The sequence below is a fragment of the Coregonus lavaretus genome (genome assembly GCF_964263955.1).
Source record: "Coregonus lavaretus genome assembly, chromosome: 24".
Classification (NCBI taxonomy): Eukaryota; Metazoa; Chordata; class Actinopteri; order Salmoniformes; family Salmonidae; genus Coregonus; species Coregonus lavaretus.
The window spans coordinates 14,081,430-14,095,585 of record NC_140011.1 but is presented as its reverse complement, the minus strand read 5'-3'; the positions used below and the strand labels follow the sequence as shown (position 1 = coordinate 14,095,585).

At 43.0% G+C, this 14,156-nt stretch overlaps 1 protein-coding gene across 1 annotated transcript in view; it reads right to left on the bottom strand.

The window, feature by feature from the left end:
• LOC311099411 (homer protein homolog 1-like) overlaps window positions 1-12,372 on the bottom strand; it is a gene marked incomplete at both ends in the record, with an annotated part of 43,733 nt that extends 31,361 nt beyond the window's left edge. The window contains one exon of the mRNA XM_084140105.1: window positions 12,332-12,372. Coding sequence (XP_083996231.1) covers window positions 12,332-12,372 — 41 coding nt within the window. The remainder of the gene's footprint in view (window positions 1-12,331) is intronic.
• Window positions 12,373-14,156: the final 1,784 nt, after the last annotated feature.

The following is a 14,156-nucleotide window of genomic DNA, read 5'->3' as shown; positions in this document are numbered from 1 at the left end:
TTTTTAACTGCATTGTTGGGAAAGGGCTCGTAAGTAAGCATTTCACGGTCAAGTCTACATTTGTTGTATTCGGCGCATGTGACAAATACAATTTGATTTGATAGTGTCAGACAACAATCTGAGGGACTGGTGCAGATCCACAGACGAGGTTGAGAAGCACTCAAGAGAAAGAGCTTGAGACACGTTTGGTTTGTGGTTTCGATCTCAACATCACTATCTATAGTCCTCTCTAATGGAAACTGCCATTAAAAAATACTTGGCATTGAAAAAACCCTTGGTTGGACTAAGTTGACTGAACCATGAGTGAGAGGGCCCCTGGGGAGCAGCCCTGGCCTGGCCAGAGTGAGCTCTTCCTGGGCTTGTTAGTCTCAGGGTCTCTCCTCCCCTCTGGAACTTTCTCACAGCTCAGCCTCACCATCCAGCAGTCCCTCAACAAAGATACACACTATTATAGCTCAGGTTTTTCTGTCCTCAGCAATAAACCCCCAAAACAGCAGCCTCCAGTATGGCAGCCAGGCGGTGTGCCTTTAAACAGGTCTCATTTCATGGAGATTCAGTCCTTAGATGACTATCTGCTTGGTGAGGAGAGGAGTCCGCAGGGGAAAGCACAATTAATTACTTGGCGATAGCTCAGAGCTGGTTTCATTCTCACGGCATCCCAGGGTTCTTCTGTAGGACAGCGTGAATGTTCTCCTCCCTGTTTTAACCAGTTAATTAAGTTAGCAGAGGGGAGTGGTGGGGATTTGGCAGCTGTTATTTAACACATAGACTGGTGTAATCAGAGTGATTAGGGTGGTGATATGTTATGGGAGGGTGGACTGTTAACTGTACTTTATGCTTCACACCAGATCAGACTGCAGAGAATAGTTACTGTAGAGTCAGGCTATGTATGGAAGGTCAGTGAGCAGTAATGTAGAACCAATGGAAATAAAAGATTGATGTGCTATACAGTGTACTAATCCATGACCTTCATTATAGTTTTCCATCACCATGTCTCTCTGTTGTCCTTAATGTTTTAACTCACTGAACACTAAGTCCACAACTTGTGTTGAAATTAGGGGAGTCTCTCCATGTAACATTACAGATCTCCAATCTAACCATCAGATTTTCATACAGAGACTAAACATAGTGGCATCAATTGCCATTACATCCACTTCCTCCTGAAGCAAACTTTCCCTGTTATCTATCCATCAGTGCCCAGGTGTGTGTGTGTGTGTGTGTATGCGATTGTTGGCCTCTAATCTCTACCACAATGGACAGTTTTGTGGCATGCGAGGCTCAATGACGAGAGCTATACCAGAGGAATCCGACCACAGATGTTATCAAATCAGCAGTTCTCCACTTACCACTGTTTAGAATCCCTTTCACACGCAATCTTTATAGAGCTGAATGTCCAAGAACCATCAATCACTCACTGGCTATTTTCTGAAGTTGTGTTCAGAAATCCAGGTCATATTTATAAAAGTCATATGGCACATATGATAAGGATTACTATATCATATTAATGTGGTTCCTGAGATGTTTAAACACTTCTCTAAGGAAATTGCGAGATCTGATAATCTGCACTAGGCAGTGCGACTGTGTTAAAGACAGGTTGGAACTCCACCAATCACTCATAAAAAAAATCCCTGCTTGCCTGCATTACAAATGTAGCTGCTGCCTGGTTGCCAAGGCAACACCCACATGACTCAGGGTCGGTCAGGAGCTGCGAGCATCCTCCAACCCCCTCTCTCCCTCCCACATGCTCTTTAAGCCAATCACAAGGCAGCATGCTCCATACAAAATAAACCCACTCACAGAGGGAGTGTATGGGGCTTTGCTTGGCGCAGCCTGCGGTTTAAAATACCCTTATAATAGGCTATGGCCTGGTCTGTGGATACACAGGCTGAAAATATTGGCGCAACCTCTAGCTTAGGCCTGGTTTGTGATCTGTGTGGTTCTGGTGACACACATATGGAGGGTAGTTTGTGGTTTGCGTGGACTCTTCTGATCCCCCTCTCTCTCCTCAGTCTCTCTCGCTCTCTCCCTTCCATTCACTCCTCGTCTCTCTCTTCATCTCTCCTGTAGTTTGCTCAGGGTCAGTGGAGTATTGACAGCTGGAGCCCAGTGAAGATGTCTGGCTTTCCCCCACTAATGCCGCATTTCTATGGAGACTTACCCCCACACCAGTGTGTCGCCTGTGTTTTATGTTAATGTAAACTCCAGTGTAATTGTGTTTCTATTAGGAGTGTGATATTAAGAACTTGGGGAGAGCAGAATCAACAACCTCTGCAGCATCAAGACAGTTGCTTTATAAGAAGATGTTAAAGTTCAATCAGCCATTGTTATGTAAATGCAGCTGAAAAGTACCAGTGGCCTGGCTTTGGCCCCAGGTGAAAGCAGGTCCGCCGGCGCCATGGCCCAGTGAGACACGGGTGCCGGCCCGCATAGATGGAAACAGAAAGGTCTGAGTCTTCGGGTTAAACACGGGCAAATCGTGTAGGGAAATGCGCCGCCCATGTCCTTCTATCTCTTGCTCTCTCTCTGGCTCCATCTCTTTCTCCTTCTCTCTCTCCCTCTCCCCCAGGCTGGGTCCATCCACTCAGACTAGAGAGCAGGTGAATAGGAGCGTTATCTAAAAGCTCTCTCTCTTTCTCTTTCCATTCCACTACCTGTAGCTAGTGTTGAACCTCTGGGGACACTGCCATGGGTAGTAGTCAGAAGGGATCTGCTGGGAGGTTTCCTTCTTAGTAACTTCACAGTGCAATCTCTTCCTGTTTCGTCAATGAAACTGTACTTTATGTTTTAAAAGTGCACCATTCTGCATCCTCAGCTTCAGACTGGCATTAGCCATGGGTAAGATGATTGACACAGGGCAGGAGCCAGGAAGGGCCTTGGCTAGGCCTACCGTAGCTGTGGTAAGTCTGGTTGTGATGTCTGTTTTGAGTAAGGACACGGTGGTGTTTTCAAAACAAAGTGCTCCTGACTCTGACCATCAACTTATTGTCTGACAGTAACCGCCTTGTCCAACACTGGCACCCTGTACGATGAGATGATTGGATTTGTAGGTCATTTCTACAGGACAGGGGAGAACGTTTAAAAGGTTGATGCAGGACAGACAGCACAGATATGCTTCAGCGCATATGAACAACATAATGGGCTACTCAAGGTTTGGGTTAAAGTTGTTGAACCAGATAAGGGCAGGGCAGACAATGTGAATTAGTTCCGTTGATGATGGATGAGTTATAGTTTGAGGAATCATTCGTGGAACACTTTACCCTCCAGAATAGTTCTAAAGTTATGCCAAACACAAACCATTTTTAAAACACACCCTTGTCACCTCACTATTTCAATACATTTACTGTACACTAATGATTATTAGCCCAATATATCTGACTGTTTATGACAGCTCCTGAGAGTACTTTAGGCTGCTGAGGTGCCAAGTTTCAGGCTGGTTTACATTCATTCATTATGCAGAACAGAAGCCGTGCACTAAAACGCTGTAACAGCCAACTCTCTGACAGGACTAATTTAAGATAAGGGCACACTTTGAAGAAAGACACATTATTTTCCTTTTTTTGTCAGAGAAATGTATTCCTGACTGGATTATAGACTAGGAACTCAAGGTTAGTTAGGCTCTTTACGGCTTAAAGTCACAGTTCACCCTAAAATCAAAGTTGGTCCTTTAAATCCGAATTGAGTCCATATTTAACCCAGTCTGTTGTGTAGCTATAGGTATAGGCATTTGCATCATGCGATACCCATCGGCTAGGGTTAAGGCTACATAAGATAACTGGAGCCTCTGGGATGCGGGTTCCATATTTCCATGATTAGTCTGAACTGTAATTTAACTTAATGACTTCTGGGTTCTTTTCTGGTATCAGTACACTGCCTTCAGTACAGTGCCTTTAGAAAGTATTGACTTATTCCACATTTTGTTGTTTTACAGCCAGAATTCAAAATGGATTAAATAAAAATACAAAAGCTCACCCATCTACACACAATAACCCATAATAACAAAGTGAAAACATATTTTTAGAAATTAATACAGAAAAATCTAATTTACATAAGTATTCACACCACTGAGTCAATACATGTTAGGATCACCTAGAATCACCACCTGGATTGTACAATATGTGCACATTCTTTTTAAAAGTCTTCAAGCTCTGTCAAGTTGGTTGTTGATCATTGCTAGACAGACATTTTCAAGTCTTGCCATAGATTTTTAAGCCGATTTAAGTCAAAACTGTAACTAGGCCACTCAGGAACATTCAATGTCAATGTATTTTTGGTCTTGTGTTTTAGGTTATTGTCCTGCTGAAAGGTGAATTTGTCTCCCAGTGTCTGTTGGAAAGCAGACTGAACCAGGTTTTCCTCTAGGATTTTGCCCATGCTTAGCTCTATTCCATTTATTTTTATTCACTCCCTAGTCCTTGCTGATGACAAGCATACCCATAACATGATGCAGCCACAACCATGCTTGAAAATATTAAGAGTGGTACTCAGTGATGTGTTGTGTTGTGTTGGATTTGCCCAAACATAACGCTTTGCATTCAGGACATAAAGTACCTTTATTTGCCACATTTTTTGTACAGTCGTGGTCAAAGGTTTAGAGAATGACACAAATATTAGTTTTCACAAAGTCTGCTGCCTCCGTTTTTATGATGGCAATTTGCATATACTACAGAATGTTATGAAGAGTGATCAGATGAATTGCAATTAATTGCAAAGTCCCTCTTTGCCATGAAAATGAACTTAATCCCAAAAAAACATTTCCACTGCATTTCAGCCCTGCCACAAAAGGACCAGCTGACATCATGTCAGTGATTCTCTCGTTAACACAGGTGAGAGTGTTGACAAGGACAAGGCTGGAGATCACTCTGTCATGCTGATTGAGTTAGAATAACAGACTGGAACCTTTAAAAGGAGGGTGGTGCTTGAAATCATTGTTCTTCCTCTGTTAACCATGGTTACCTGCAAGGAAACACGTGCCGTCATCATTGCTTTGCACAAAAAGGGCTTCACAGGCAAGGATATTGCTGCTAGTAAGATTGCACCTAAATCAACCATTTATCGGATCATCAAGAACTTCTAGGAGAGAGGTTCAATTGTTGTGAAGAAGGCTTCAGGGCGCCCAAGAAAGTCCAGCAAGCGCCAGGACCGTCTCCTAAAGTTGATTCAGCTGCGGGATCAGGGCACCACCAGTGCAGAGCTTGCTCAGGAATGGCAGCAGGCAGGTGTGAGTGCATCTGCATGCACAGTGAGGCAAAGACTTTTGGAGGATGGCCTGGTGTCAAGAAGGGCAGCGAGGAGGCCACTTCTCTCCAGGAAAAACATCAGGGACAGACTGATATTCTGCAAAAGGTACAGGGATTGGACTGCTGAGGACTGGGGTAAAGTCATTTTCTCTGATGAATCCCCTTTCCGATTGTTTGGGGCATCCGGAAAAAAGCTTGTCCGGAGAAGACAAGGTGAGCGCTACCATCAGGGCGGCAGGTAGCTTAGTGGTTAAGAGCGTTGTGCCAGTAACCGAAAGGTCGCTGGTTCTAATCCCCGAGCAGACTAGGTGAAAAATCTGTCGATGTGCCCTTGAGCAAGGCACTTAACCCTAATTGCTCCTGTAAGTCGCTCTGGATAAGAGCATCTGCTAAATGACTAAAAAAAATTTTAAAAATGTATACCATAGTAACATCTGACAAAAATATCTAAAAACACTGAAGCAGCAGACGTTGTGAAGACCAATACTTGTGTCATTCTCAAAACTTTTGACCACGACTGTAGTTTCACTTTAGTGCCTTATTGCAAACAGGATGGATGTTTTGGAATATTTTTATTCTGTACAGGCTTCCTTCTTATCACTCTGTCATTTAGGTTAGTACTGTGGCGTAACTACAATGTTGTTGATCCATCCTCAGTTTTCTCCTATCACAGCCAATAAAGTCTGTAACTGCTTTAAAGTCACCATTGGTCTCATGGTGAAATCCCTGAATGGTTTCCGCCTGTATCTTTGTATTGACTGGGTGTATTGATACACCATCTAAAAGTGTAATTAATAACTTCACCATGCTCAAAGGGATATTTAATGTATTTTTTAAAATATTTTTTTAAATCTACCAATAGGTGCCCTTCTTTGCGAGGCATTGGAAAACGTCACTGGTCTTTGTGGTTGAATATGTTTGAAATTCACTGCTCGACTGAGGGACCTTACAGATAATTGTATGTGTTCGGTACAGAGAGGTAGTCATTCAAAAATCATGTTAAACACTATTATTGTCCATGAAACTTATTATGTGACTTAAGCACATTTTTACTCCTGAACTTATTTAGGCTTGCCATAACAAAGTGGTTGAATCCTTATTGACTCAAGACATTTCAGCTTCAATTAATTTGTACACATTTCTAAAAACATAATTTCACTTTGACATTATGGGGTATTGTGTGTAGGCCAGTGACACACAATGTCAATTAAATACATTTTCAATTCAGGCTATAACACAACAACATTTGGAAAAAGTCAAGGGGTGTGTATATCTTCAGAGAGTATGACTGGCATATTATGCCCGAGTATTGCCACAATGATGTTTGTTCTTCAAATTATGTATTTTATTGACTCTGCTGCTGTGGACACTTAGTGTAGGGAAACCAATGTGTCATGTGGGTGAACTACACCTTTAACAGTTTGCCCTGTCAATCAATCACTGTGGGTGGAATTGTCAGCGGAGGCGGCAGGATGTTTGTGAGTCACAGAGTTGGTAGGGTTTCAGACCTGTCAATCAATCACTGCGGGAGGGAAGGACGTAGATTAGTAGTGATCTAGTCACAAAAACTACATCTAGTCTACTCTTTCAATTGAGTTTATTGTCGCAAAAACTTAAGCAAAAATATTGTGCAGTAGTAGCCTTCCAGTATGCAAATGAGGGAGCCAAATGAACGGCTCTCTCACCGATGCGATTTGGTTCCGTTCACCTAAACGATCTGTTCAAAAAGAGCTGTTCGTTCGCGAACAACGCATCACTAGGCTACACTGACGAGTCACTTTAGCGGTCACTAGCAAATCTCAACAAAGGCTTCGAATCCTAGGAAAATACAAACAAGATATTTGGTTTACTTGTCCCGGTGCAATACCATGGACATATAACTACTTTGTAACATTTATGAATAGCAAAGGGATGTACAGTGAGGGAAAAAAGTATTTGATCCCCTGCTGATTTTGTACATTTGCCCACTGACAAAGAAATGATCAGTCTATAATTTTAATGGTAGGTTTATTTGAACAGTGAGAGACAGAATAACAACATCAAAAAATCCAGAAAAACGCATGTCAAAAATGTTATAAATTTATTTGCATTTTAATGAGGGAAATAAGTATTTGACCCCCTCTCAATCAGAAAGATTTCTGGCTCCCAGGTGTCTTTTATACAGGTAACGAGCTGAGATTAGGAGCACACTCTTAAAGGGAGTGCTCCTAATCTCAGCTTGTTACCTGTATAAAAGACACCTGTCCACAGAAGCAATCAATCAATCAGATTCCAAACTCTCCACCATGGCCAAGACCAAAGAGCTCTCCAAGGATGTCAGGGACAAGATTGTAGACCTACACAAGGCTGGAATGGGCTACAAGACCATCGCCAAGCAGCTTGGTGAGAAGGTGACAACAGTTGGTGTGATTATTCGCAAATGGAAGAAACACAAAATAACTGTCAATCTCCATCGGCCTGGGGCTCCATGCAAGATCTCACCTCGTGGAGTTGCAATGATCATGAGAACGGTGAGGAATCAGCCCAGAACTACACAGGAGGATCTTGTCAATGATCTCAAGGCAGCTTGGACCATAGTCACCAAGAAAACAATTGGTAACACACTACGCCGTGAAGGACTGAAATCCTGCAGCGCCCGCAAGGTCCCCCTGCTCAAGAAAGCACATATACAGGGCCGTCTGAAGTTTGCCAATGAACATCTGAATGATTCAGAGGAGAACTGGGTGAAAGCGTTGTGGTCAGATGAGACCAAAATCGAGCTCTTTGGCATCAACTCAACTCGCCGTGTTTGGAGGAGGAGGAATGCTGCCTATGACCCCAAGAACACCATCCCCACCGTCAAACATGGAGGTGGAAACATTATGCTTTGGGGGTGTTTTTCTGGACAACTTCACCGCATCAAAGGGACGATGGACAGGGCCATGTACCGTCAAATCTTGGGTGAGAACCTCCTTCCCTCAGCCAGGGCATTGAAAATGGGTCGTGGATGGGTATTCCAGCATGACAATGACCCAAAACACACGGCCAAGACAACAAAGGAGTGGCTCAAGAAGAAGCACATTAAGGTCCTGGAGTGGCCTAGCCAGTCTCCAGACCTTAATCCCTTAGAAAATCTGTGGAGGGAGCTGAAGGTTCGAGTTGCCAAACGTCAGGCTCGAAACCTTAATGACTTGGAGAAGATCTGCAAAGAGGAGTGGGACAAAATCCCTCCTGAGATGTGTGCAAACCTGGTGGCCAACTACAAGAAACATCTGACCTCTGTGATTGCCAACCAGGGTTTTGCCACCAAGTACTAAGTCATGTTTTGCAGAGGGGTCAAATACTTATTTCTCTCATTAAAATGCAAATCAATTTGTAACATTTTTTACATACGTTTTTCTGGATTTTTTTGTTGTTATTCTGTCTCTCACTGTTCAAATAAACCTACCATTCAAATTATAGACTGATCATGTCTTTGTCAGTGGGCAAACGTACAAAATCAGCAGGGGATCAAATACTTTTTTCCCTCACTGTAGGAGATTGACTTTATTCAGTCAGTTCGACACCTTTTATTAACTAGTCAACACAAGCTGTTCGGTCGTCAATCGACTCCGTGGCTGGCTATAGGCCTAGGAAACGCGAAAGAAAATAAATGAATGTGCCACAAAACAAGAATTAAGTGGATTTCAACTCATCGTTACCACTTACATTACATTGGATGTGTAAATTCACTCACAGGAGACGATTAAAAAGCATCATGCGCTCCCTCTTCCGTGAAAATAAATTTGACTGCAGCCAACCACAAGGCACAAAAATAGCACAGGTACCGAGAAGCGGGACAGACAACAGACTGACAAACCAGCAGTGTTTCCCTGTCATCGCTTGCTTTGTGATTGACAGGCACCTGTCCTATCAGTAGATCACTAGAAGATGCAAATAATGTTCATTCTCGCGGGAAAAGGCTATAAATACTTTTCAAACTAGAAAATTTTAAATGAAAAGAAGCCTATTTAATTTATGTGGAACAGTAGCCGGCTGACAATGAGCCTGTTAACCTCTGTTTAGCCAACAGCTGCTTGAATGTATTGAAATAAAACCCATAACACTTAAAGCCATATCACTTTATGTGTATCATCTTAGAATACTAGAAAAAAGGGAGGAATAGCATTTTCACCTGGTGTAACCGGTGTTTGATCAATTGTTCAGTGGGCAGTTGGAAGCTATAGGGCAATTCCACGGCAACGGAATTATGCTGAGACACTTTAAAATGTATGCTAAACCAAAACCATTGATTTCCAAGTTTAAAGGCCAACTGCCCCTTAGAACCAACTTCTGTGGTTTTAAAAGGCTTATGTGGCATCGATATGAGTCAGAAACATTCATTCTAGTGTCAAAATTGACTACAAAGTGTAAATAGGATAATTTTTGTCATAAAGTCAGTCTCGCCCAAACTGAGTTTTGTAAGTGAGTTCGTCACCACTTACTGGAGGGTTGGGTATGGATTACTTGCATGCCCACTTTTGCCAATGATGCTCAATTTGCCCAGAGCCAATGCGTTGTGGTCCCCCCCCCCCTGCTACCATGTAGACATTTGTCTAGTCTGCATATCGGTGCAACGCACGCACATTTCACTCAGCAAATAGGAGTGAAAATGGGCTTCCATAAAGTTTGTGCAAACTTCCAGTGCATTTCAACAATATTGCAAGATCACTAGAAACGGATTACATCCGACACGGTCACTTCTGCTGACTGTCAACCGTCAAACCACTGGTGTTGGTGAGTACGTTAGCTAAGTAGACAGCTGGTACTAGCTAGCTAGTAGCTACTTTTGGTTATACAACATTATTTTATAATGCTAGCGAGCCAGGCTAGCTATGAGAAGATCAATAACAACGGCATCCGGTTGGGTCTTCTAGGAACAAACTGTCTGGAGGGAGAAAATGGCGGAAGTGGATGTTATGTTTGAATCAGATGGCGTGTCGAGTGTAGATGAGTGTGAGAAGACTTGGATTACCGTGGCGCATGCAAAAGGAAATAAGATAAGTAAAGTGGTAGTAGAATCTAGTCAATTCAAGCCTACTTCTGATTCGTTTTTGGTCGGAGTAAGGGTTTTGTATCGATGTTGTTACCTGGGAGAACCGATTGAAGTCTCTATAAAAATTGTGGATGTGTTGGATGAGGTGGCGTCAATGAGAGTAACGAGAAGTGGCCTTATTTTGTGTTATCTCTGGGGTGGTGATAGAAGTAAAAGCAAAGGATATACACTACATGATACCTGCAAGTCAAACATCTCATTTCAAAATTAAGGGCATTAATATGGAAGTGGACCCCCCTTTGCTGCTGTAACAGCCTCCACTCTTCTGGGAAGGCTTCCACTAGATGTTGGACCATTGCTGTGGGGACTTGCTTCCATTCAGCCACAAGAGCATGAGTGAGTTCGGGCAGGGATGTTGGGCAATTAGGCCTGGCTCGCAATCGGCATTCCAATTCATCCCAAAGGTGTTCGATGGGGTTGAGGTCAGGGCTCTGTGCAGGCCAGTCAAGTTCTTCCACACCGATCTCGACAAACCATTTCTGTATGGACCTCGCTTTGTGCACGGGGGCAATGTCATGCTGAAACAGGAAAGGACCTTCCCCAAACTGTTGCCACAAAGTTGGAAGCACAGAATCGTCTCGAATGTCATTGTATGCTGTAGTGTTAAGATTTCCCTTCACTGGAACTAAGGAGCCTAGCCCGAACCATGAAAAACAGCCCCTGATCATTATTCCTCCTCAACCAAACTTTACAGTTGGCACTATGCATTCAGGCAGGTAGCGTTCTCCTGGCATCCGCCAAACCGGACTGCCTGATGGTGAAGCGTGATTTATCACTCCAGAGAATGCGTTTCCACTGCTCCAGAGTCCAATGGCGGCGAGCTTTACACCACTCCAGCTGACGCTTGGCATTGAGCATGGTGATCTTAGGCTTGTGTGCAGCTGCTCGGCCATGGAAACCCATTTCATGGAGCTCCCGATGAACAGTTATTGTGCTGACGCTACGTGCTTCAGCACTCGGCGGTCCTGTTCTGTGAGCTTGTGCGGCTGAGCCGTTGTTGCTCCTAGACGTTTCCACTTCACAATAACAGCACTTATAGTTGTCCGGGGCAGCTGTAGCAGGGCAGAGATTTGACGAACTGACTTGTTGGAAAGGTGGCACGTTGAAAGTCACTGAGCTCTTCAGTAAGGCCATTCTACTGCTAATGTTTGTCTATGGAGATTGCATGACTGTATGCTCGATGTTATACACCTGTCAGCAACGGGTGTGCCTGAAATAGCCGAATCTACTAATTTGAAGGGGTGTCCACATACTTTTATATATACAGTACCAGTCAAAAGTTTGGACACAACTACTCATTCAAGGGTTTTTCTTTATTTTTACTATTTTCTACATTGTAGAATAATAGTGAAGACATCAAAACTATGAAATAACACATATGGAATCATGTAGTAACCAAAAAAGTGTTTAACAAATCAAAATATATTTTATATTTGAGAATCTTCAAATAGCTACCCTTTGCCTTGATGACAGCTTTGCACACTCTTGGCATTCTCTCAACCATGGACTTGGGTCCTTTACCAAATAGGGCTATCTTCTGTATACCCCCCCTACCTTGTCACAACACAACTGATTGGCTTAAACTTAAATACATTCCACAAATTAACTTTTAACAAGTCACTACTATTAATTGAAATGCATTCCAGCTGACTACCTCATGAAGCTGGTTGAGAGAATGCCAAGAGTGTGCAAAGCTGTCATCAAGGCAATATTTTAAGAATCTGATATATAAATATAATTTTATTTGTTTAACACTTTATTGGTTACTACATGATTCCATATGTGTTATTTCATAGTTTTGATGTCTTCACTATTATTCTACAATGTATAAAATAGTAAAAAAATAAAGAAAAACCCTTGAATGAGTAGGTGTGTCCAAACCTTTGACTGGTAGTGTATAGTGTATGTAAAGAATTGGATTAAGTGGTTGGTGCACACCGACTGACCCGCATGGTGGATGGAGTGAGGAAGCCCACTATATCCATTATTGTTTTTTGATGAAAAGTCTCTCCATTCTCACGTGTAGTTGAGTTCTATGAGATACCCTGTGAGAGCCTTCATGCCCAAACCAATGCAGTGTGATAAATGAAAAATATTTGGTCACGTGTCAAGTGTATGTAGACCACAGGAGGTTGGTGGCACCTTAATTGGGGGGGATTTGCTCGTGGTAATGTCTGGAGCAGAATTAGTGGAATGGTTTCCATGTGTTTGATGCCATTCCATTTGCTCCGTTCCAGACATTATTATGAGCTGTCCTCCCTTCAGCAGCCTCCACTGATGTAGACGGGAGGGGTATGGGGTATCGTATGCCAGCTGAGCCTAAATGCTGCAATTGTGGTGGTGAACATGCACCCGAATTTCTGAAGTGTTCTGTTAGGCTGAAGGAGACGGAGGTGGTAAGAAAAAGGGCTGTCCAGCATGTCTCCTATGCGGAGGCGGTGAGAAGAGTGGAAGAAAGGAGTGAAGTTGAAGAAATAATGGAGTATAGACACCAGATAATATTCCTTGTCAACAGAGGGATCCTGACATGTTGCATGTTAAGAAGGTGGACTTTGTAGCATTTATTGCATTGCTTATCAACTGCACAGAGCAAACAGAGAGGAAATCGGAGAAAATAGGCATAATTGTGAGTAGGGCTGAGCGTTTTTTGGGATTCAGGGATTTTATAGCAGAGGCAGATCCTGTTGATGAATGCTCTGTCCCTCACAGGCACGAGCCTGTTTAGGGATGTGGTTTGAACTGTGACTGAAGGAGTGGGATGTTTTATATTTATATATTTTTGTATGATGTCGGGTTCCTCCCCTTCTCTTCCCGCAATACCCTGTACAGTGAGTGGCGGCAATACACCAATAAGTGTAGTCTGCCATAATACCTTAAAGAAGAAGATGAAGGTTAGCTATGATACCACAGATGAAAGGGGGATGATACTGTAGCTAGCTAAATACATCAAGCTAACATGTAATGTGGTGTAGCATGTCAGAGGAAGATGTGCATAGCTCACGTTAGCTAGCTACCTTGTTAACAACAGCCAACTGTAGCAGCAAATAGCAAAATGTATCAGCAAGCATTCACCCTCTAATAGCATATACATTACTTCCAAACTAGAGAAAGTTATTTTTCTTGCTATATGTTTATTGAGTGATTATATTTTATTTCATTCACAGGCTACGTACAAAACCTGGTGGATTTGTTGTTCAGCAGCGTTGTGGGAACCCCCCTATCATATTTAAGCTGTTACAGAAGGATGCGGCAGCGGCCAGACACCGGTCCCGCTTCAGAGTAATGGAGGACACTTGAATCAGGTTGGTTACATTTGACCTGGTCGATGGTCAAAATACTATCTGTCCTGGAATTCACCTAACCACCATTTATAATGTAATCAGTGCAGAGGGTATATGTGTGTGTTGTATGTTGTAAGGAGGTGCCACCTTCCACTGTGCCAATGGACTACTGCTGGGCCCAGTGAGTAATGCCAACCAGTCAGTGCCATGCAGGCACGTGGCCCTTGTGAATTAGCTGTGAATCAGGATCTCTGATTGGCTATGTTCAACTGTGTATTTACTGTTGGCTTCCATGACTATATGGTGACAGTCTTTCTCTCTCTCCCTCCTCCTGTGATATAGGAGCTGGATCGGATATAGGAGCTGAAGTCGGGCTCCTTCATGAGCAGTATCTGAGACGAGAGGGGCCTGGAGCTGATCTATGCTGCCATGCCCATCAGGCGTTGGCAAACACCTCGGAAGGGACAAAAGGTGATGATTACTAATAATGATCACGCTGGGCGATATGGGCGAAATATCATATCACAATATTTTTCAAATTTTGTACAGTATGACGGTATTTTA